Source organism: Thunnus maccoyii, chromosome 10, assembly GCF_910596095.1.
Source record: "Thunnus maccoyii chromosome 10, fThuMac1.1, whole genome shotgun sequence".
In the NCBI taxonomy this organism is placed as follows: domain Eukaryota; kingdom Metazoa; phylum Chordata; class Actinopteri; order Scombriformes; family Scombridae; genus Thunnus; species Thunnus maccoyii.
In genome coordinates, this window is record NC_056542.1 from 15,365,859 (window position 1) to 15,389,443 (window position 23,585).

Sequence of the window (23,585 nt, forward strand, 5' to 3'; positions counted from 1 at the left end):
TCAATCCTGACATGTTAAAGTCAGTGGTTCAAGTTTTATTGGGAAGGAGTCATTGCTTTCAAAACATGTCAAATACAAATTCAAAATCCATGAGAACAGTTTTAGTGGCAAGTATTTCCTTACTATTACTGTTAGAAACTTGCTTATTTAAAGGGCTCGTTCTCAGGTTTTCATGACATTCAGATATTATTTCAGATATTTCACTGATTAGCAGCAACGTTGGGTGTGAAGTTGTTTGAAGAATCAGAGGCTCTAACACTGGTGGGTCAGACAGATTTAGAGTCCAGTAGTATCAGGTTGTTACGGGACATTGACTGCCCTCATGATGTTAGTGTGACCACACCCAGGGATCCATCCTGTCACCACAATCACCATGTCGCCCGTCTTGAAGAATCCTCTTGCTTTCCCTGTGGAGGCGGAAAAGAAAGAACTGTGTGAGCAATGCAGGAACATATTGTGTAAATAAGAAGAATAATGGTTGAATACATAAAAAGACAAACACCACACACACTGACCTATGTCCATGCCGAAGTTGACCCTGTTGTCGACATCATCGGCCCAGACGGGAGCAGGCAGAGGGTGGAAGAGGACAGGAAACACTCCTCGTAACAGCTGGGACTGTCGGGCCACCTGATGGAGAGAACACAGACAAATTCAGAGATGGTTAAGTAATACATTTGGGGTTTTATTAAAGTGCTATGAATCTTTATTTTTCACCAAAAAAAATACACATTGTTAAATTGTTCAGTCAGGCTGTCTGCCCTTTAAACACATTCTGAATGCCCCAAATGACCCTCTGACCTTTCAGCTGATGCCACTGTCAGGCTAGTTTACCTCATACTGACATTTTGGTTCACCACATCTCAAAAACAAAAGTCCAGACTGCCTTTAAATTTGCAATTATTATTCAGTGTATCAATAATTTTGGTGAATGGCTGACCTTCCCTCCAGACTCACCAGCAGCACAAAATGTCCACTTACTGAATAAATAGAAACATGTTGAAATTATGATCAGAGAGGACCAACCATTTCTGCTGCTGAAAGGCTTCATAAACTTTCCTCAAGCACCACCCTCAGGCCAAAATCTTTTCATACAATCTAAACAGCAGGTTACTCCCAAGAGGATAAACCCCTTTTAATTGTAATGACCACATGATCTTTCATCTAGTTTCACCAGGAAAACTTGTTTTTCTCTATTCAGAAAGTTCAAAATAATAATAATAATACATTTCATTATACAGGAGGCTTCAAAACATGTTTTGCACAAAAAATATTTATTTTTAGTTAAACTTGCATTAACTGATTTTTTTTTCAAACAAGTTGTGAAGACAACATTGACCTATCATCACTTTTTGATATATGTTGAACTTGTTAGCAAACAGTTGCTTATTTACACATCCAGCGGTTTTGGAGCAACATTATCATTCATTTAGAGTCATGTTTCTATCCACCTGATGAATGTGAGTCCAATATTTACTCTCTTTTAGCTCTGTTTTTGATCTCTACCAACTCCTGAGGGAAATATCTGACTCTTTAGCTGCTAAATGCTCCTCAGTGTTCACCAGCTATTCTACCGCTAACTGTGTCTGTTAGCCATTTAGTGCTCAGTGGGTTTTTAGAGCTTCTTCTCTAAAAACAGCTGCCTGCTGAGACTGAAAACAACACTATGAGAGCAGTGAGAGTAAACAGTAAAGTCCATCACTACGAGCAATGCCTTTGACGTTACACAATTGTTATTTGATACATAGTTATTATGAAAATGATCAATTATAGCTGTTTTAATGTTTAGGGACATTATTTTAGTAAGGTTTTGATAATGCTTTTGTTTTATTGGATTTAACAAGCTGGTTTAGATGACTCTATACGCTTAGTCTTTAATGCATATTATATGAATGACATGAAAGCCTTTTCTTAGAAATAACTATGAAACTATTTGAGAATGAGTGTGTCCACTCTTGGAAATATAAAGGCACTTAAGACACAAATGCTCACACTGAAGGTCATGTGTAACCCCTTTCAACAACGTATCTAAAATTTAAAAATAAATGTGTTTTATCCTGGCATCTCTACTCATTCAAATCTAACAAATGATTATAATGATTTCACTTTGGCCTTAGACGCTATAGGTGCTGTCATAATAGGGGTTACAGAGTCAAGCAGCCTTCCTCAGTGTTGGAAGTGTCCACACCAGGTCCAGATGTGCTGCTCTAAATTGGACCCTGACCTCAGACCTTCATGTAGCAGGGTTCCTATGCAGATTAACTCTACATGACTTTAAAATTATAGTTAATCATGACCTATTTTAAAACAATTTGTGACACACTTGTGGGCTGTGTACACATGTTTTAAAACAACTGTACCAGAACAAAGAGCTCTGTAGAAAGCTCCATAAAACAGAAATACACTTAAGTGCAATATTGCTCATAAATGTACTCAGTCAGTGAGACCAATCGCACATCTTTAGCGCTGTCACTATTAACAACGACAGCAGGCAATGAGAATGAATACAGACTGTCTTCAACCATTAAGTCATGTTTCAGGCAGCACAAACAAACTTCTGTCATTTAGTTTATAGGAGCAGAACGTACCTGAGGAGTTCTGGTGACTGCGATGATGGGACAGCGAGGTCGGTACCTGGACAGGAGATGTGCTGACCTGGAGAGATGTGGGAAAAAAAAGGAATATGATGAGTAGGAGTAAAATATATTATCATTGTTGGCACACAGGAACATAAGGTGTCTTAAAACCCCTGAAAGCATTACATATATAACATTAAATACTCATTAATAAACATGCAACAATCAAATTTGAAAGTTTAGGGGAATAAACATCCTCAGTAAAGAAAAGCCCTTCTGTCTTCACATTTTAATTAAAATGTTGCTAAATCTTGATTTATGCACAGAGATGAATTAAATGAGTTTTGGCAGGAATTACAGTGTTCACTCCACTGCTCCTATTAAGAAGCTGATTGAGAAAAAATGTTTTCGGGGCCTTTGAGTAAGGCACTGGGCCACTCCAAACCTCCAGAGCAGTTTCCAAATTCTCTGGAACTCTACTGGAGGGATAAACATCGTTCTTCCGAAACATATTCCCTCATTTGGTGTTTTGATGTTGGTGGTGGAGAGTGCTGTCTAACACGTAGTCTCAATGGTGATATTACTTTGGTCACTGTTTCTGTTTTAACATGAGTCCACTAAGCGGTCTGTGTGACTGAGAGATCTAAAAGACAAACCCTCTTTTCTGTCACAGAGCATGAAAAGATGTTAAATGCTTAATTGTATCTTGCAGCACATCTGTATCGGAGCTCAATTATTCAGATTTTTCTTTTAATTCGTCAGCCATCTGTATTTGGCGACTATGTATGTGCACATGTGCAGAGTACAGAAATCAATCTTGTGCCCAGTAGGGGAGTTTATTTTCCAGCAAAGAGTCAGAATACACAAAACATAAGTGGAACACAATAAAACACTACAGTCAACAAAAAACTCTACGCCCGGAGATGTGAAAGCAGAGAAAAGTACTGCAGTATTTACTCTGTATGAATGATTTCCTCTAGGATAAAAAACTAACATCAGTTTCTTCAACCAGTAAAGAGGCTGTACATCTGCTGGAGGGAAGAAGAGAAACTCAAGAACTGTGAGAGGAATGTTTATTCAGGTCTAACAGGTCCAGAACATTTCCAAACTAATCTACCACCATCATCACTGATCGAATCAGTGGCTTTTAGTGTTGGAGCTCCTCACTGGTGACTAAAAGAACCGATGTCAGCTCAGCACAGTACATTACTTTGTGGTTACAAGCTTACTGAAAGACCACAAAAGCCACATAAACAATTATGATGTGATAACTCTGTTGCAAATAGGCGATTGCTGAGTCATTAACCTTATAAGCAGAGCTTGTATAGACTTCATTTCCGACTGGATCAGCAACAGACTGAATGTTGACTGAACTGAAGACACTCAACGATCTGGACGATCTCATGATTATTGTGAAATGCCAATGTTCAGTGCTAATGCAGAAGGTAGTGTGTCCTATATGTAGGAAGGCCGGAGATTATGTTACGACGTGGAGGCTGGGGTATTGGGTGGGTGTGTAGCAAGTCTGACTGTTTTGCAGGAGACTGTAGTTTGTGCACCTTCGCAGACCTTCAATTAACGCTCTGCTTTTTATTAACTGTATCCTTAATTTTTCCCTAATTTTAAGTGTTTTAGTTGCCTAACCATACCTTAACCATAGTACAATTGCCATAACCATGATCTTTCACCAACCTTAAAGGTATATAGTTCTACATTTTGGGAAATACTTTGGGAAATACACTTATTTACTATCTTGCTGAGAGTTGGATGAGCAGATTGATACCATTCTTAGTAGGCTAATAGTATCAATATTCTCCTCCAGCTCTCAGCAAGAAAGTGAAAAGGGTGAAAAATGTTGAATTATTCATTTAACAATACCGTAGTTGTCATGCACAGACATCAGGTTGGCATTTGATGTAATAAAAAAAAAGATCTTCATTGAACATAATCTAGCATTTTGCAGAATCACTCAATACTAAAGGCCATGTCTGGTGACAGGGTTGGTATACACACCTGCCACTGGTAGTGAGGACTATGATGGCCCCAGCACAGCATTTGAAGGAGGACTCTACAGCTCCGATAGCAGTGACCTCTGTGGGGTCAGAGGATAGAGGAGTGAGGCGACGCAACTCCTCAAACAATTGCTGGTGGAAAATAGCCGCCTCTGCCTCCCTGCAGATCTGAGAGAGACGGAGACAGAGAGGGTGTGGAGCGGGGAGACAGAGGGAGAGAGAGTTATCAAAGGGCACAAAGTCAGATGTAACAGTAATGGACATCATAAAAACACAGAGACACACACACCGAGTGCATCATTGCGACTGCCTCTAAAGGAAACAGTCCCTTGGCGGTCTCCCCGGATAACATTACACAGTCGGCTCCATCCAGCACAGCGTTGGCGACGTCACTGCTCTCCGCTCTGGTTGGCCGTGGGTGGGCCACCATGCTCTCCAGCATCTACAAACACACACACAAACACAATACATTAGCTTCACATTAGCCTTTTAAGCACAACCAAATTTCCCTGCAAGGTACTATAAAGTGATTTGATCAATAAATCCATCAAAAATAATCCACTTTATATCTTTGTGTGTCAGTTTTTGTCTGAGATGAGTGATGTAGGGCAGATGGGCTTCAGGGAGAGAGACAGGGAGGTAATGGCTTTGTGGATGGATGGACAGTAGTGGAGGAGAAAATAGAGATAATTTAGAGTGAGGCAGGCGAGTATGACTTTGTGAGATCGTTATTGGCATGCTGGAGTCTCTGTATTCTGAGTCAATAAGCAAGGCAGACAGTTGGAAAATGAGATAGCTTGCAGCGTTGCCTGAGAGACTGCATTTTTGTAGTAGTGAAGAAGCTGCAGCTAATGCTGATACGTGCGTGGGTGTTGTTTGGAGGATCAGGTCTCGAGTAGCAAACCGGCTATAATGCTGTCACTCTGAGTCAAGAGCTGCAGCATAAACAAGATATAGCACTGTGACTCAACATGGCTGCAGGAGTCTGCGTGCATGTGTGTGTAACCGGAGAGGGGTGTGAAAGAGAGGAAATGTGTGTGTCTTTGAGGATGAATTCATTGGACAAGTGTGTGATTGTGTGAGTATATTATGTGGGAAGTTTAATGTTAGGTTTTAATGTTCGTTTACTTGAACCCATTTGACATTTGACTGGCTAATACATCAGCTAGAGTCAAAAACTGCATATTTTATCATTTCTGTGTGTCTGTGTGTGTGTGTGTGTGTATGCATGCGCCCCTGTCTGACCTGCGTGGCACAGATGACAGGCTTGCCGGCAGAGTTGCAGCGTCCAATCATCATCTTCTGGGCGATGAAGACTTTCTCCGCAGGGATCTCAATCCCCAGGTCGCCCCTGGCAACCATCACGCCATCGCTCTCAGCCAGGATCTCCTCAAAACTGACAGATAGATTAGGGAGGATGAGGAGTCAAGGGATTGAATGTTAGGGAGATGGATCTGCAAATGCTGAATCATGCGGACACAGTCAAAACGCATATGTGTGCAATGTAAACAGCAGGAAGATGAGGACACAGATTTCAGAGTAAAAATACAGCTGCAGGAGATTTTATGCTAAAATGTTGATACACCCCAACATTATTGTGTAAAATTTAATCTATATGATCCGATCTAAAAGAAAATCTCATTTAGATCAGAGGCGTAGTTAAACACTGTCAGCAGCAGCTAGCGTGCAGTGGGACAAAGGCAGAGATGAGTGATGGAGATGAGAGAGCTGTGACATAAATTGTGTCAGATATATTAAGTGGCAGCTATAACTCACACATACAGCCACACAGATTGCTAATCAAAGATGTGTAAACTCCAGAGCTGACATATTGTATGTCTACCCATCACTGACAGCTGGCTGTCCACAGGAGGAGCAGATCGCCATCAGCGTTGAACTCATAAGTCCTGTCACCGCCTCATTATGAGAGACTCTGCTCGCTCCCTTTGGCTACTTCAGTGCTAAAAATAGTCATGCCTAAATGGTTTTAATTCAGAATTATTTTCATTGACTTACTTCTGAACCCCTTGCCGGCTTTCCACTTTGCTGATCACTTTGATATCTCGCCCATGCGCCCCCAGAGCTCGTCGTACATCCTTGACGTCCTGGGCCGAGCGAATGAAGCTGGCAAACACTATGTCTATGCCTTGGGCCACCCCAAACCTCAGGTCAGCCTCATCTCTCTCGCTGACCGCCTGCAGGCCAATCAGGTCGCAGCCGGGCAGGTTGACACCTTTGCGACTGCACAATACGCCCCCGGCCTCCACCACCGTATCCACCCAGTCAGAGCCTGCAGAGGAGGAAAGTAAAATAAAGTAGTTCAGTTCAGATAAGTAACAGCAGCCAAAGGACACATTGCTTTATGAAATCAACTTTATGTGTGATACCTATTTCTAGCACTTTGAGTCCAATGAGGCCATCATCGATGTAGATCTTGGCTCCCTTCTTCAGGACTTTGGGCAGGTGAGGATAGTCCACCCAGACAACTTTTCCGTCTGTCTTGTCTTTGTCACTCTCTGCTGTTACCACACGGACATGGCTGCCCTTTTCCAACTCCACCTCCTCCTCTACTTTCTACACACACATACAACACAAATCATCAGAGACAGACATGAAGAAGCAAAGAGCACTGAAGGGACAATTATTTACTTAAAGTTATTTTTTAAACTAGATATAAGCTTCAACAAGCAGGTGCGTTTAATGATACTTTTAGCTGAAAAGTCACATCAGAAGATTTGAGTCAGTGACCGTGATAACGTGACAGTCTTTAACTGTTCGAGGTTATAAGGACCGCTTTGGAGAAAACATTTATTGTATTTTGGGTTAATAAACGGCTGTTGATGTGCACTTGTTTTATGTGTAAATCTTACAGATAATTTAAAATGTCATCTGCTAAAACATGCATGAAATAGCATCCATGTACATATACACATTACAATTACTTGATAGGAATATGAAATTAAGATAAATTATACTATAAAAATCAAAGATTTACAATTATCTGTCACACATGTGTGATACCTTTATTTAATCTGACGATTAAGACATTAAACAGACTTTAGAAGACACACAACGAGCCAGAGTCAGTGTGCAGCTTACACGTCATGCAGAGCATTTTGTAAGCTAATCAAAGCATGAAAAGGTTTCCAACAGCTTGGAGTTATTTGTTCAGCAAAGCAGATGGCAACAACATTAACACAGAGGACAAGACAATAAGACGACGATGACAAATTGCGCACACCAACAGTTGTTGTTTAGCCAAGAAGGGAAAGTAAACATCGGCTGATGTACTGTACAGAGCAGTCGGCATGTTTTCAGCACCAGTGGAAGCTCTTACACCTGACTGCATGTGACTGGATGATTAGACTGTTTGATAGATGAAGCATAAGATGTTTACTCCTTTCACTAATCCAGTGCGGATCTCCGGACCCTTCGTATCCAAGGCGATGGCAACCGGTCGATAGTACAAGGGGTCAGAGGTTATCGTCTCCACTGCCTCCCGGATGTTCTTGATGGTTTCACCGTGGTACTGACAGACACAGGGGGGGACAGACAGATAACCAATACATTACTGAGTAAAAAAGCAAGACATGATGTGTAAGTCATGGGAAACGGTACATAGACACGCACCTCATGTGAACCATGAGAAAAATTCAAACGAGCAATGTTCATCCCTCCTTTGACCATTTCCTGGAGTTTGGGGATGGATCGGGATGCAGGACCTGAGAGGAACCGGTGAGAGAGAAACATCTTACATTAAGATTGAGCTTAAAGTTAAGTTAATCAATTGATTAAAGTTGATCAACAGAAAATTAACAATGCAAAAACGCTTGTTTTCTTTGTTTTCTTTGATAGTAAAATGAATCTCTCTGGGTTTTGGTCTGCTGCTAAGACAAAACCAACAATTTGAATATGTCTTATATTTCCTGATATTGACAACATTTTATTGGCCAAGAAAAAAATCAACAATGAAAATGATTTGATCCTAAACAACAGTCAGGTGCCCATATGAACACTGCAACAGGTTTTGCTTGCTTTAATCATTAATTTATACTGACCATTAGAAGATCCCATTTGAGTGCGCATACAATGTAAGTGATCAGGGACAAAACTGTATTTAAAAGTTTATAATATAGTTTATAATATTTAAGTTTATAATAAACTCTTTTCAGTAAAAAAATCCCTCTTTGTATCCCGACAGACAGTGTTTTCCTGTTCAGCTGCAGTGGAAAGATTGTGACAAAAAGAGGGAATTTGGCACTAAAGACAGTAATTTTGAAAGATATTGACTTGATTTGAATAATTTGGATGGCTGAAGCTTCATCTTAGCTTCAAACTTCTAAATTTAAACATTTTTCTATGTAAGGAAGCTTGTGGATTTTGGCCCCCATCATCACTTAATATTTAAAGTGCATTATGAAGGGATCCCCAAAAGGCGAGTATAAGACGTGTGTCAATGTTCATTTGGGCAGCTGACTATTAATTGCAGGTAAATTAACGATATTGGTCTATCTATGAGGAATCAAAGCCAATCTGTAGCACCAGGGCTCAGGAAAACCTAAGAAGCACTTTATAAATTCAATTTCTTTTTAATTAGTTTGTCTTTTTTCTGGACAGAAGAAAAGCAGAGAGCCCTAAAGTGCCAGAGCCAAGAATCAAACCGTGCCAGCAGCACCCAAGAGCTGGCTGTCTAACAGACTGCCAGTGATGACATGCAACAGTTGCCAGAAAACAAACTTGAAACTGAGACAAACTCTGCGACCGGTTGTCTCACTCACCGATGGTGCAGATTATGCTGGTGTTGCGTGCTGTGATTGGCTCCTGGTCGATGTCCAGCAGACAGAGATGCTCCAGGAAGGTGTCGGCCATGCTGGCATCCAGCTGCTGGCGCTGGATGAAAGAGTCTGGCAGTGTCATCGCCTCTGAGTATCGCCTGATGCGAGCTGTGGCGACAGAGAAGTGTCAGTGGGATGAAGTCAGACATGAATTAACTCAGCTGCCAACTCCACCTGCGAATACAAATGAACCAAACACCTCAAACGGAGAAAAGGTGTCATTCCTGATTTGATGATGAACATGAACAACAACACTTCTGCTGAGTGAGGAGAGAGTGAGGAGCAGAGATAAAAAATGGCAGCTTGCTACCACAGATTTTGAAGGTGAAGTCACAGCAGAGGCGACATATGGAGTACATGCACACAAAGGCACAAAAACACACCACAGACACTGACCTGACCTTAACTACAGGGCAGAGGGGTCATGAAGATCTACATGCTGACATTTAGCTTTCATATAAGAGGTTAATATGAAAACAATACATTTCAGATCAGGAGATTCAATGACAAGCAACAAAAATGCATTTGCAAACAGGAAGGGCGGCTGATATTAAAGCTTTATAGAGGAAATATTAAAGAGCTGACATTTGAGACAAATGAAAAATGCAAGAGGACTCCACACTTGATATAGAGCTGGCTGTGTTTCTGACAACTGGAGGGAACACAATGATCTTTTTTCACATACAGTTTTTTATAATATTTAGGAAATTTTGTATAATAAATAGTATAATAAACTATTATCTCCTCCATTGGAGCAAGAATTAAGCTGAAGCTTATATTTTACATTCTCAAAAGAGACACTTAAGCTGAAACAAGACTGATTTAGTTACATTTTTATTTTTTGTCCAGTGTGTCAGTGTTGGAGCTACTTGTTCTCCGTCCCGAGGAGCTCAATGCCAACAGATTCTCCATGAGCAAATGACAAATGGATGTGAATGTGAAAACTAAAATTAGCACTGAACCCATGAACTTGCCTCTTCAACATCTGGCCAGGGCCAACAGATGAAACTGACTCATCTACAGTTCTTTTTTCCTGGTGATTAATGAGCATTGTCCCTGTCAAATAAACTAATAAAAATCAATAAAAATTAACAACAGTTCTCATATCATGCCAATTTTTAAGTAGTATTTGTTTCCAGCATCCAGCAGACATGAAGCAATTATTATTTATGTCCAAATGATCACTGTGAGTCCAATTTTCACAGCCATCAAAATTTGTCAAAACAAGTCGATATCTTTCAAAGTTTCTTTTTGTTCCAACTCTTCCACTGCAGTTAAACAGATAAACAAGACACAAAAGAGAAATGTTTACTTAAAAAGACTGTGACTGTGGAAGATATCCACTTTATTTGACAAACTCAGATTGCTCAGAATATCTTTTAAATAAACTTTTAAATAATTTTTTGCTCAAAACAAAGACTGTATATCTTCTAATGGTCAGTATGAACAGGAGGAATGATGACAGTAGCAAAGCCTGTTTCAATGTTCATTTGGGCACATGACTGTTATTTTAAGACAGACTTGAAAAATTGTGACCCTGTCCTTTAAAGAGTAATTTAACACAAGGTTGAAAAACAATATTTTTCTGCCTTCTCTAGTGGAAAGTTTCAAGCCTGTTTCACCTCAGCAGGTGTGGTTGGGTGCGGTCAGAAATGTGCTGTTTGCACCTGTAACCACACCCAATAGTGATATCATTAGGTCCTGGAGTACACTTGTATATCACTGCAGCAAGGAGGTCACAAGGACAAGATTTTCCGGGGTTTTTTAAGTAACTCTTTAAAGACGATAAAACTCTCCGTAGAGTTCAGAGGACCTGCAGAACTGGGTGATAATTATTTGTGGTTTCGCCACTCTAAGTGACTCCTTCCACATTACAGGCAGTTATTTGATCAATTGTTATGATAGAAATATTGATACAAGCAGCTTTAAAGTACAATTATTCAGTTATTTGATAGTATTTTTGTCTAATATTAATAAAAATCATCTGCTGTTCACACTTCCAGTCAAATAATTTCTCCACAAACAAGCAAATTCCAGCTTACTTTGAGAAAAAATCACAGTGTGTCCCCTTGCACGTCTTAAAATATTTAAATTACTCAAACTGGTATGACACCATAAGTAATTAACCCCAGTGATGATGACTCCACCTGTCACTAATACAATATTAAAACAGAAAGCAGTTAATGGAGCCCATATCTCTTATGCACAGGACTAACTGTGATACCTGGCTGTGGGCATTGAGCCAGTACAGTGGCATCCATTTTAAAAGATGTCATAGTCAGCCAAGCCTGCAATTTCTGCCACCACAGGGGAGGAGAGAGTCAAGACCAGGGAAGAGGAAGAGATGAGAGGCTGACAGACAAGGTCAACAAAACAACAGGAGTCAAGAGGTGAGGACGAAGGAGGGAGAGAGGTGGGCGCAGGGAGGAAGACTGTAGGTGAAGTGAAAAAAAAAACTATTATATGTGAAGTTTTTGTTGTTAATTTGTTATTTGTTACTCTGTCTGTCATACTGTTAAAGCCCTCTATCATGGTTTAATCATGTGCTACCAAATAAAGCCTTTGCAGTGAATGAATATGCAGGAACACAGAAGGACAAAGCTTAAGGAAACTCCCAGATGGAAACAATGACTGGAGATTTTTTGCAGGATAATGTGAACATGCATGACTCTGAATCCTCTGGATTTGGTAGCTGTTCATGTTTTCTCTCTCTCTTCATGTCTTTTTCTCATTCTCTCCACCTCCTTGTGACCCAGTTCTGCCGCACTGCTGCACACATCATTACGTGTCCCACTGAGATCGTCCTCTGACACATCCCAGAGTATACACATGGAAACATACACACACACACACACACACACACACACACACACACACACACACACACACACACACACACACACACACACACATACTCACACATACAAATACCTGTTACTGGAAGGATGACTATAAATAAAGCTGACGTTAGGTCAAAGACACCAGTGTTGCAAAATACCAGTTATTGCACAGGCTTTATGACAGATAAGACAGGTAAACTAAAATGACCAGGAGTTACCTGTTTGCATTGGATCACATTCTTGCATGAACGCAGGTCAACATGTGCAAGTGTGCAATCAATCGATGAACCAAAGGTAAAAGGGCAGATTTGACTAAAGGTGCACTAAAGGCCAAAATCACCTGACAAATGTCACAATGGTACATTATCTGACCCACAAGTTAAAAACAGGCAGCTGAGTAATGTATATGATGTAAATTTTTGATATTGTAGAACTGAACCACTGGAAAGTGGTCAATTATTAGCCCTTATACTGAAATACATGAAGCTCCTTTGTCCTTGCAGTTCAAATTAACTATTAATCCTGCTAAATCAATCACTAAATACTCATCTTTGGATTCTTAACCATGTTGAAGTTGTATGAAAACCTGTTGAACTTTGCATCCACAATACAAAAGAAAGTACTCGATCAACTTACCCATTTTGACTAAACTTTCTCTCTTATTAAATCTTATTAAAAAACTAAATCCACTGTCCAGTTCTTCCGCCTCTTTCGGTTTACTTTCAGGTTTCTTGGATTTTTTTTGTTGTAATTTTTTGTAATTTCCTCCTCTTCCTTTCTTCTCACCTCTACTCAGGTCGTGCACTTGTCATGCTGTTAGTCTAAAGTCACCAGGACAAGCCCAGCTCGCTCTCTTTCAGTCATTTGACCCCCTGACCCCACTGCTTCCCCCTCCTCTCTCCACCCCGTCACACCATTTGGAGTCCACTACATGCAGCAGCATAGGTGGGCCAGCTTGACATGGGCCAATATGATGCTAAAAATGGAAAAGCTTTATGTCAATACCCCGATAGTGACACTAAACTATGGGGATGTAAAGTCCTTCCATCTATTTGCGGTATTTCTGCAGATTATGTAATCCTAACATGACCTTGACATGCAATGAAACCGAGCTGAAGACCATGAACTCAATATGTGGGCACGTAGATGTTTTAGTGATATATAGTTACCTGATCGTAGGAATCTACATGATGAACTAAAGCGCTATAAAGGCAAAGCAAGTGTCATGTTGAAGGAGGATAAACACCAGCTACAATTTGGCAACCCAAATGTTGTATTTATTATTGGCTTATAAAGCATAACCAAATCATTTATTGGCTTATAAACCCTTTATAAAGAGTGATTTATTAGAAAGTGGTACACTTCAAAGTAAGGGAAAAAAAACCTTATTATAAAAGGAGTTTATTGCAGATTTAGCTTGAAGTCCTTGATATCAGAAAGTTTGGGAACCACTGATAAAAAGTCAATGAATTACCAAATTGTTCTCCATATTTTGCATTCACCCACTGTAACGTGTTGCTGTTTTATTGGAAAACACATAAATCACGTCCAGTCTTAGAGAATGGCAGATGTTATAAAAGTGAGACTTTGATAAATAAGGTGACACTTGATGATGTGTTTTCCTCTCACTGACGCAGTTTATTCAAAGTTTCTTACAGGTCTCTACAAACAGGTTTGGTTGCACGTAGCTGCAGAGTTGTATCTATGCACACAGTCATGCGTGAAGCCAGCCTGACAGAGGGTGTAAATCGTTAGCCAAAGGACAAACAGACCTTTGTTCCTATCTATCCTGCAACCCTCTGCCCTGTTCAGCACATACCTAGTGTGATATAATAACCCTGCACATAATTACCAGACTGGAGTAAAGGTCTGTTACACATTGAAGCCAAAGTACAATAAAATGACATTCAACTTAAATTTGCAACACTTCAAACACACACAAGCCAAGTTGAAGTATTGGTATTTTAACACACCAAGCATTTAAAACCTGTGAGTTAGTTGCTTGTTTAAAGGTGAAAAAGTCTCATGAGTGCTCCACAGCTTGTCAGCAAACAAATGATTAAAAAGTAAAAGCAGAGGGATCAATATGTGGCAGGGAGCCAGAAATAAATAGCAGAAAAGCTTTCAGCTGAGACATACACAATCTATCGAATAAAACCCAACTATGTTACATAATCAGTACAAAAAAGCACTAAAATGCAGTGTGTGGACTATCTGGGCTTACACAGAACACAAACACAGAATAAAGAAAAGTTGTTAAGTTTGAATCTTTAGAAAGAAAATGACCAACCTGTTGGATGCTTGAAGCAGTCTGAGACTGAATGGTGAGGAGTGACAAGCGCGACAAATGTAAATGAATGGTTCGGTGCGAGTTTCAGCGCCATCTTGTGGACAACAGTGTCAATAATGCAGGCTTTGCCATAATGAAGATCAAGGCAACGGGAAAAGGGAATTATACTTTATTTTGTCAGTCAGTATTATGAATTCTTGCACTGAGTATCTTGAGATATTAGGTGAGTTTGTGGATTGACACAGGGTATGGGATTAAACACATACTTTCTTCTGTGTGTGTGTGTGTGTTTGTGTGTGTGTGTGTCAGAGCTTGCTGAATGTGATCCTTGGTGGAGTCTCAGGCTGGAGGATGATGGTGTATTTGGTTTTGATGTCTTCTGAGGATGGCACACTGAGATGGAAGCTCAGCAGGATCTAGAGAGAGAGAGAGAGAGAGAGAGGGAGGGGGGATAAAGGGACGCAGGGGAGAGGAGGTGATGGAGGCGTGAAGGCAGAAGGGAAGAGAAGGAGCAGAACACATGTCATGCTACTCAGCAGACGGAGGTTAAAAGATAGGTTCGAGTTTTTTCAAGCCTGTCTTACTACAATACTGACATGCTATTATGTACATAAAAATAGGTCTTTTCTCTATAATAATTCCTCCTCTCCATACTCACTGTGAAGCTATTGTCTCTGAGCATGACTACACAGTAAGAAATGGGGGGGGCTAAAAGCCACAGCCCTCGTTCTGTGCCAAGTTCAACTAATATGATGCAATAGTCTCTGTTAGCTAAATTGAGTCAGTACCTTCTAAAGTTAGAGCCTGTTTAGAACCAAATTCCCTCTTTGTTTCTGCGGACTTAAGTTCCTCACTGAGCTGTGGTGGAGGGATACATTCTGCAAGTGGCACGTAAACAAGTGGCAACAACCACAGCATGAAATTGAAGCCAATGTGGAAGTCCCTTAAAGTGCAATACCACCGAAGGTCACTAGATGTTGTCTCCAAAAAGTCCCTGGTTCCAACTCAAAAAGTGTCAACTTCTCTCATGAAATACTAACTCAATACATTTTTTCAATAGGTCATTATGGTCTTAATCTCTAAATTCAGGCTCTCTAATAAGTGTGCTGGTGATCATTTTGGAAGTTATCGCTCCGTTAATAAGGTAAAAGACAAATAGTAGCTTTGATGTCTGCTGTGTGGACACTGATTTACAGTTTGCTCTCCAGCTCCGGGAGACGCACTGAGTCGGACTATTGTCGCAATGTTTCGGTAAGTTTAATGTAACTTGATAACAATACCGGCCCTGTTTGTTAGCTAAGGTTAGCACAGGTCTGCACTGCTCAGTGTTTCCAGTAAGTTAGCGTTAGCCTCAGTCCAAGGTAGCGCGGTGTGTTTCCAGTAAGTTAGCGTTAGCTTTGGTCCACTGTGTGTTTCCAGAGCGTGAAAGGAGACACGGTGCACTCTATTTGGAAGGTCCTGGCTCCAAGTGGAAAAGATGACTGTCGAAAGCAACTCTCGGCTTCAAACTGGCTCCAATGCAAACCAATGGGTAACGTCAAGCCTTGCTAGTTTCATCTTTATATACAGTCCATGAGCGTAAGTCTGTTGACATTATCCGGCTTTTACTACTCAAGACGTGCTACTTGAAGTTTTTTTTTTTCTTTGCAGATTTGATAGCTGGAGTAGTTTTAGCAGCAGTGTTTTTGGACACTAATATTTTGGTAACAACCTGCTCAAACTCTTTGAGTCCAGACCACCTCCACTTGTTCCTGCCTCTGCACCTGACATGGAATAGGCTATGGTTTGCCTCTGTGGGTATCTGGTGTGGTCTGAAAGAAACAAGCGATGGGAAAAATGCGTTCCAGAGATTTTCTTTGAGAGATACTGAAAGAAATCCCGAGTTGTGGCTAATAGCTGTCAAAATTGCGATGCCTCGGTAGAAGAGGGGCTGCAAAAAAATGTCACCAGTTGAGCTCAAGCATCAATAAATACAAAGTATGTGGTTCACTCTGTAAAATGTGACTAAAAAGCCAGTTCCGGCAGTAAATCCACACGTGACTATTAGAATGTATCCCTCCCCCAAAAGCTTGGCAAGGAAAAAGGGAATTTTGTGCTAAACAAGTTGCAACTTGCAACTGGAACATAACAACTTGATTTAGCTAAAATAAACTACTGACGCATCATATTATCATAAGCTTAACTTTGGAATGAGGGCTGTGGATTTTGGCCCCCATTTCATACAGTGTCGTCACGTTTTGAGAGAAAAGCTTCAGGGTCAGTATGAAGAGTACAAATTGGTACAGCAATCAAGAGCCATTTCCATGTACATAATAGCACGTCAGTATTGTACTTTGACAGGCTTGAAAAAATCCGAAACCTGTCAAAACTTCTCTTGTCAGTCTTTCCTTTCTTATAACTCAATCACATCCTTTCTCTCTGACCCTATTATCATCTTTCCTCACTCGTTCCTCTTTCTGCTGTCACTCACATGCATGAGGAAGAGCTGCAACTCATTCTCAGCAATCCTCCTCCCGATACACTGCCTCGCTCCGAACCCAAACGCCAGAGAGCGAAACGTTGACCCTTCTCCTTTCTGGTCCTCTTCTCTTCTGCTGTGCCAGCGGCCGGGGTCAAAGCGTTGTGGATCCTCAAACACCTCCACACTCCTCCCCAGGGGGTAAAGACAGGCCTGGACTATCGTCTGAGGAGAGACACACTGAAGTCAGCTATAGCACTGAATGTTTTTGTGTGCAGATATGAGTTCATGTGAGAATTTGGAAGAGAATAAGGCAGGGAGTCACACTGTGATCACTCACCCCGGCAGGTATGTGGTAATTCTGAAGAACAATATCTCTGTTTGGACACCGCTGCACTGTGATTCCCACTGGGTATAACCTGACACACAACAATAGTGAAAAACACTCACACTAACACATTCATAGATGTTAAATTTGACTTCTCACTCAATTCTCAACATAAACTCACAACAGACTCTCAGACAGCTGTTCCCTTGCTCTTGATCTGAGGGAGACATTTGTTTTTTTGCCTCTTACATCCATCACCTTTTCTAATGACTGTTTTGGTGACACAGGGGATTTTTGGCTTCAGGTTAAAAGACAGTTGCATGTACAGTATGTATGGCTTACAGATTTCATTAAAAGAGAGCCTACACAAAGACTTTGGCTTCTTTGGAGAACAAAATAGTTTGGATGGTTAGGAGTGTGTGCTTCGTGGATCTGCAGATGCAAGCCTGGATTACATACAGGTCAACACCTCCAAATGCCCCAGGTTCACTATGTGTCAGTTTTTAGTAATTAGATTAATTACATTTTTTTTTTTGGGGGGGGGGGGGGGGGGGGGGGGATTGCAACACTAAAAGTACAATATCAGCTGAATCCTGCATTGCTACACAATCTTTAGGCCCTATCTTGTTGTGTCAAAATTTACTTTTGAAATCTTGATTATTTGAAGCATGAACATTCATTCCTGACCTTGGAAATAGTAGTTTGACAAAACATACCCAACTCAAGGTCCACTTGCATACTTTTTCCAGAGCCTTCGACCATATCTAATGGCCTTCATCAACGGACGATGTGTACTAACTGGAAATGTGTTGGTATGGGAGCTAAGTTGTTATGTCAATCTTGCCCAGATGTAATGTCTTGAAAGGCTATGGATGAAATCACAATCACGACTGAGCTCACATCACAACTAATAACTGAGCATGATGAAGGCCTTGTGATATGGTTAAAAGGTCAGGGAAAAAAATACAACCTCTACAGAACAAACTTAAGTCAACATGGATGAGAAGTCCTAAAAGTGCTATGGATGAAATCACGACCATCTACAAAACAACTGAGCAGATTCCATCTGCTGATGGAGACCATATGATACGGTCGAAAGTCCTGGAAAAAGCTAGTAAGTTGACCGTGAGTTATAATTTTTTTGTCAAATTTAATATTTTACTGTGCTTACATGGTGCATGTTGCTAAATAAAGTTGTGTCTAATAAAATTACAACCTACAGAAAACATTTCTTAAGAGTGTCCATGTCTGAAGATACAGAAAACCCGCAGCCATGTAGTGCTGATTTTAAGGAAACTGTCATCCATAGCACAACGTGTGTTGTGTAGTTGATGGGAACTTGGAGGCGACAGGGGTAAACACAATGCAGAGATGGTGAAGTGAGGTGTATGTGGGTTTTCGACTGGGCCCCACAAACAGGTTGATCAGGCCATGCGCAGATTGATCTGTCTTGTGCTTTGTGTACCTCAAAATCTCCTTGATTGTGCCTTTCAGTAGTGGCGCCCCCTGCAGGGCTTTGTGAGGGTCACCACCAGCCTGTGCCCATGATGCCCTCACCTGCTGCCTCACACTCTCCTGCACCTCGGGGTTGCGGCCTAGCTCAAACAGAGCAAACTGCAGGGGCACTGCTGTCTGCAGAGAGGATGGGATGAGAGGTGACACTGAATCAGTTAGTGTGAGGTATAAAGACGCAGGCTAAAAAAGACACAAACACACACACGCGCACGCGCGCGCGCGCACCGTGTCGACTCCTCCAGCCATCAGCTCAGTGATGTTAGCTTTGATGAGGTCCAAAGATAGCTGCCCTTTCTCCATGAGTTGGCCCAGAACGCCAGGGTACTGGCCTCCAGCTGCCCCATCCTCAGACCCTCGACCCTGGGAGGATGACAGGCGCTGGTACCCCCTCTGGATCCTTGCCTCAGCTGGAAGACCAGGACAGAATGACAGAGGCAAGTGTGATAGGAAAAGTGGAAGGAAGGAACACATTGTAAATGCTTACAGAGAGTAAGATGAACCAGAAATATAGACCAAATTATTCTTATTTTATCCCATGAAGCTCATCCTACCGTGGCTGAAGATGTGGTCCCATGCAGTGGCATGCTGTGTCCACAGGGGAGCGCCGATGCGCAGCAGCAGGCGAGGGGGCAGGTAGAGAAGAGGAGTGGTGGTTGCCAGCATTCTCTCCACGGCCCAGATGAACTTCTGAGACTCCAGGGAGGGAGATGAGGAGAAGAGGCCCATACGCTCCCCGTAGAGCACGTGGCCGCTAGCTACAGGCGGGGGAGGGAAGGTTGAGGGGTAGGGGATGCGTAGGTGGATGAGTGTTAGAGATAACTGAGATGTTTCAAGGTGAACAAATTTAAACCAACTTGAAAAAAAAGGACAAAGCTAAAACAAGAAGGCTGTTTTAGAAAATAAAGGCTTGACTGATTACTGAACTTATAGATTGACAATTTTTAAAACATCCTGACTCATATTTTCATGTTTTAAAATTAAGCTATGAAGGATTACTTGGCCCTCCACCAGTTGAACTGTGCTTTGTGAGTTTATGAATCTCCTGCAGAAACTGAATACACTTTAAGAACCCCAAAAAGAAAAACTAGAAAAATAAATTTCTTTCTGTGAGAGCAGAAATCCAACCCAAGACACAGAACAAATCTGGTTTCTGAGTGCATACAGTGTCTCAGAGGAACCGTCTCTCCTCCACCCAACGTCGATCTCTATTAGACAAGCTCGTGTTATATTAACAACACATCAGCGACTGGAATAGAGTTTGTTGCTGGTCTATTCCTACCCCAGCTTAGCACCTAGCTTCGTGTGCTGTGGTCCATTAAGAGCAGGCCAGCATGACTCAACATAATCACTCTCTCTCCCTCTCTCTCCCTCTCTCTCTCTCTCTCTCTCTCTCTCTCATACACACACACACACAGATGCATAAAAGTGTACAGCACACTGAGTCACACAAGCATTCACACTTGTGAATGTGGCACGTTGCAGATAAGAACATGAAAGGATCAGACCTGGTGAAAGAATGCCGGAGCTTTCATGATCTTTGTTGGTGTTTCTATTTTTAAAGGTGCATGTTATCCTTGACCAGCTACATCTGTAATATGTTAACAACAGATATGCCCGAGGTTAAAATGAGGTTTGGTTTCCATGAGGTGAGAATATTTTTAAATGAAAACAGAGGGAGAGAGAGGGAAAGCAGTGAGCAGGGGGAGAGGGTTTTTTTTTTTTTTTTTTTTTTTTTTTGAATTTTGAAAAGGTGACGTTCCTGCAGATTGTATAATTCTACTGACGTGAGAGGCTGTCGCAGCCTACGTCAGCGTTTGTGACTCAACCCAAAGAGCCGACAGTTTGGCTGAATGAAAGCCTGTCAAAAAAGAGAGGTGACATTAGCTCAAGGTCAATCCCTGCTGGATAAAATGGAGACGTGAGAGTTAGGAAGTAGAATCTTCCCATTGGATACCCATCCTTCTTGAAGGTTTGATACCTTTAACACCTCTCTACACTTAACTTACTTTCCTTGGATAGAAAAAGAGCCAGAATTCTAAGTAACAAAGTCACACATAAATTCACACATAAAGAAACCAGAGGCCACAAATCACTGGAAATGATGACCTCTGACCTTCCAGTGCGAAGCGGAAGAGGTCAGGACTTGGATCGATGGTCAAACTGCGTCTCCCCTCCTCTCCTCTCCCTTCCCTCTCCACTCTGTCCCGCAGCATGCGAGAAAAATCCCTCGACACCTCATCAAGAAGGGGTAGAAAGCGCTTTACGGCTGCACTCATCATCACCTCCTTGTTGAGCAGCAGACGGTCGGCTCGCCACTCCTCACCGTTCCTGCAAAGAAAAGATTTTGGAGCGAGGCATTTAAGAAGCTGCTGAGCTTCAAATCAACCCTGCTCAGTCATTGTGAAGCAAAGAAAAGGGATTGGAAGGAGAATACCTTTTTTGAAGCAGATGTGCTGTTCTTTAACTGAAATATTATGCATATAAAGGTATAAATGTTTTGAAATCTATATAAATACCAGTAGTGCTTTTTAATGATGAAACAGTTACTTGGTTACATATGGTAAAAGCATCCTGATTGAGACCATTTTCTGCAGTCCATGCCCACTTAATTTATACTCCCAAATGTGTTTTTTCTTTGAAGGAGAAGAAATTTTAAAGCAGAACTTTGCTTCTGACCTTGTTGGGATTAAAACTACCTAATTAAAACCTAACTTTTGCCTTTTGTTGCAAACATAGTTGCATAAAGCACTCCAACAAACATTTGCTTCAGTGAGAGCTGAATCATTGACTTTTTGAAAGCTCTCAAAGAACTTATGTGTAGGATTTAAAATGTTCTGTTTGGCTCCCTCCCTGCGGTGGTGTCAAAAGAGGCATTTTTTTCCCCTCCACTCAAAAATGTGTTTTTCTTCTTGTTCCTGCAGTTTGATGTTTGAGCTTCATTTTACATTCATCTGCTGAAAGTGGAAAGTTTCTCTGTGTTCACTGACATCACGACTAGTTTGGAAGCTAATCCTGATCCAATTGTCAACTTACACGAGTGTGATGTGGAAACTCGGAGCTTCCCAGTGCACTGAGAATGTATTTTTCAGTGAAGAAGGAGACATCTTCCTGTGCAGCAGTACAATTTTTGTAATGAAATATATTTGTATATTCATAGATTCTGGATGTTTTAACAAGGGACAAGAATGTCATTTTGAGAATTTCTTACTAGACAACTGAACTTTTAAATGGAAAAACCATATTAGACCCAAATTATTATTCAAAGAAGTGAATCTCTTAAAACATGTCTGGAGGGGATCTTTAAATTTATTTTTAATTTAACCAGATACGTCCCACTGAGGTCAGAAAACTCTTGCAAGGGAGACAATGCCAGGACACCAGCATAAAAAGTTTTAAACAGGACAATACAACATCAGGCAGATAATGACACAAATAAGAAAAACACTTATAAAAAAACAATGTTATTAAGCTTAAAATACGCTAAGAACAGTGAATATTACGAATAAATAACAATGTTAAGAAGGTTAAAATGAGCTTAAAAAAACAGACTGTAAGAAGTTTTGTGAATTTCTGTGTGCAAATCAGGATTTTATGACAGTTGTGGGGGTTGTTTGCTCATCCTTACAGGCCACTGTCAATGAAATCTGACCAAAGCACGCCTACGCAGTCATGATGAAGCAGTTTTTGAGTGTTAAACACTTGTTCAGCAACACCTACGGATGTTTTTATTTTCAAACTTCAAACTTTGAGCTTTGCTTATTTAGTGATGAAGGCATGCCAAGTTTACCGAAGGTTTTAAAAGCTACAGTATTAAGAATAAGTCTGAACACTTTCCACATGTATACAGGTGCGGTACTGACTTGAGGAAGATGCCCTTGCTGTGCTGCCGTATCTCTCGGTGTGTGGCCCAGGGCTGCAGGATCATCCGCCGGGGATGGAGGCCCTCTGAGCGGTACAGCTCACTGATGTCAGATGGCAATATGATATTCACATTGCTTAGGCTGCCAACATGCTCCCTTCACACACACAAACACATACATAATCAAAAACATTTATAACTGCTGAACATGCATATTTAAAAACATTGCTGTCACAACACTTTTGCTCTTCATTCTTGTGTCTACGCCTATTCCCAATATGCATCCTTGTATCTTTTTAAACATTTAGGCTCATGACACCATTCCTCTATCTTCCTGCTACCTGTAGATGGGGCCAAGAGTGTTGAAGGTATTCTCCATGTGCTTGTGGAGCAGCCGGAAACGATCTTCTCTCCAGAACTTCACCAGGTTGACCCAGCCGTTCCTCCCTGTGTGAGGGATCTCCTCAAAGCTCCGCACCCGTCCATCCACACCCTTCTTTCTAACACCTGTACCCTCTTTTCTCCCCTCCACCTTCCCATCTACCACTGTTCTTGCTGCAGTCATACAAAGAGCCCTTTGTGATGCAACACCACACAGCATATTTCTGGACCTACAGGTGCCCTGCGCTCTGACACACACGGTCCCTTGGATGGACATGCTCCTCATGGTCCAAACAACTGTGTGTCTGTCAGTTTCATCCGGAGCTTGTCGTCGTTCTCTCTGCAGGACTGATTATTTCCCTCCTCCATTCCCAGCCCAATATCCTTGAAAGTGCTCTGTCACTCTAATGAACTGACAGGAGGTGATGAATTATGGATCTGAAGGTGCAGAGTTCAAGAGAATCACAACAGAGCCAAAATGTCAGGTTGAA

At 41.3% G+C, this 23,585-nt stretch overlaps 2 protein-coding genes across 2 annotated transcripts; both read right to left on the reverse strand.

Moving 5' to 3' along the window:
- Nucleotides 1-14: 14 nt before the first annotated feature.
- pklr (pyruvate kinase L/R) lies at nt 15-14,658 on the reverse strand. Its single transcript, XM_042422829.1, has 12 exons — nt 14,554-14,658; nt 9,367-9,531; nt 8,219-8,310; nt 7,986-8,117; nt 6,976-7,162; nt 6,605-6,878; nt 5,834-5,984; nt 4,878-5,030; nt 4,590-4,756; nt 2,589-2,655; nt 516-630; nt 15-407 (listed from the first exon to the last, which is right to left on the reverse strand). Exons 1-12 carry the CDS (start codon nt 14,645-14,647, stop codon nt 301-303), a joined length of 1,704 nt encoding a protein of 567 aa, XP_042278763.1. The 5' UTR covers nt 14,648-14,658; the 3' UTR covers nt 15-300.
- Nucleotides 14,659-14,706: 48 nt separating this feature from the next.
- LOC121904973 (cytochrome P450 11B, mitochondrial) lies at nt 14,707-23,480 on the reverse strand. The gene is made up of 9 exons (XM_042422830.1): nt 23,055-23,480; nt 22,715-22,870; nt 20,968-21,182; nt 19,406-19,609; nt 19,080-19,261; nt 18,805-18,971; nt 17,352-17,430; nt 17,024-17,236; nt 14,707-14,969 (listed from the first exon to the last, which is right to left on the reverse strand). The coding sequence occupies exons 1-9, from the start codon at nt 23,378-23,380 to the stop codon at nt 14,859-14,861; spliced, it is 1,653 nt and encodes a 550-aa protein (XP_042278764.1). The 5' UTR covers nt 23,381-23,480; the 3' UTR covers nt 14,707-14,858.
- Nucleotides 23,481-23,585: the final 105 nt, after the last annotated feature.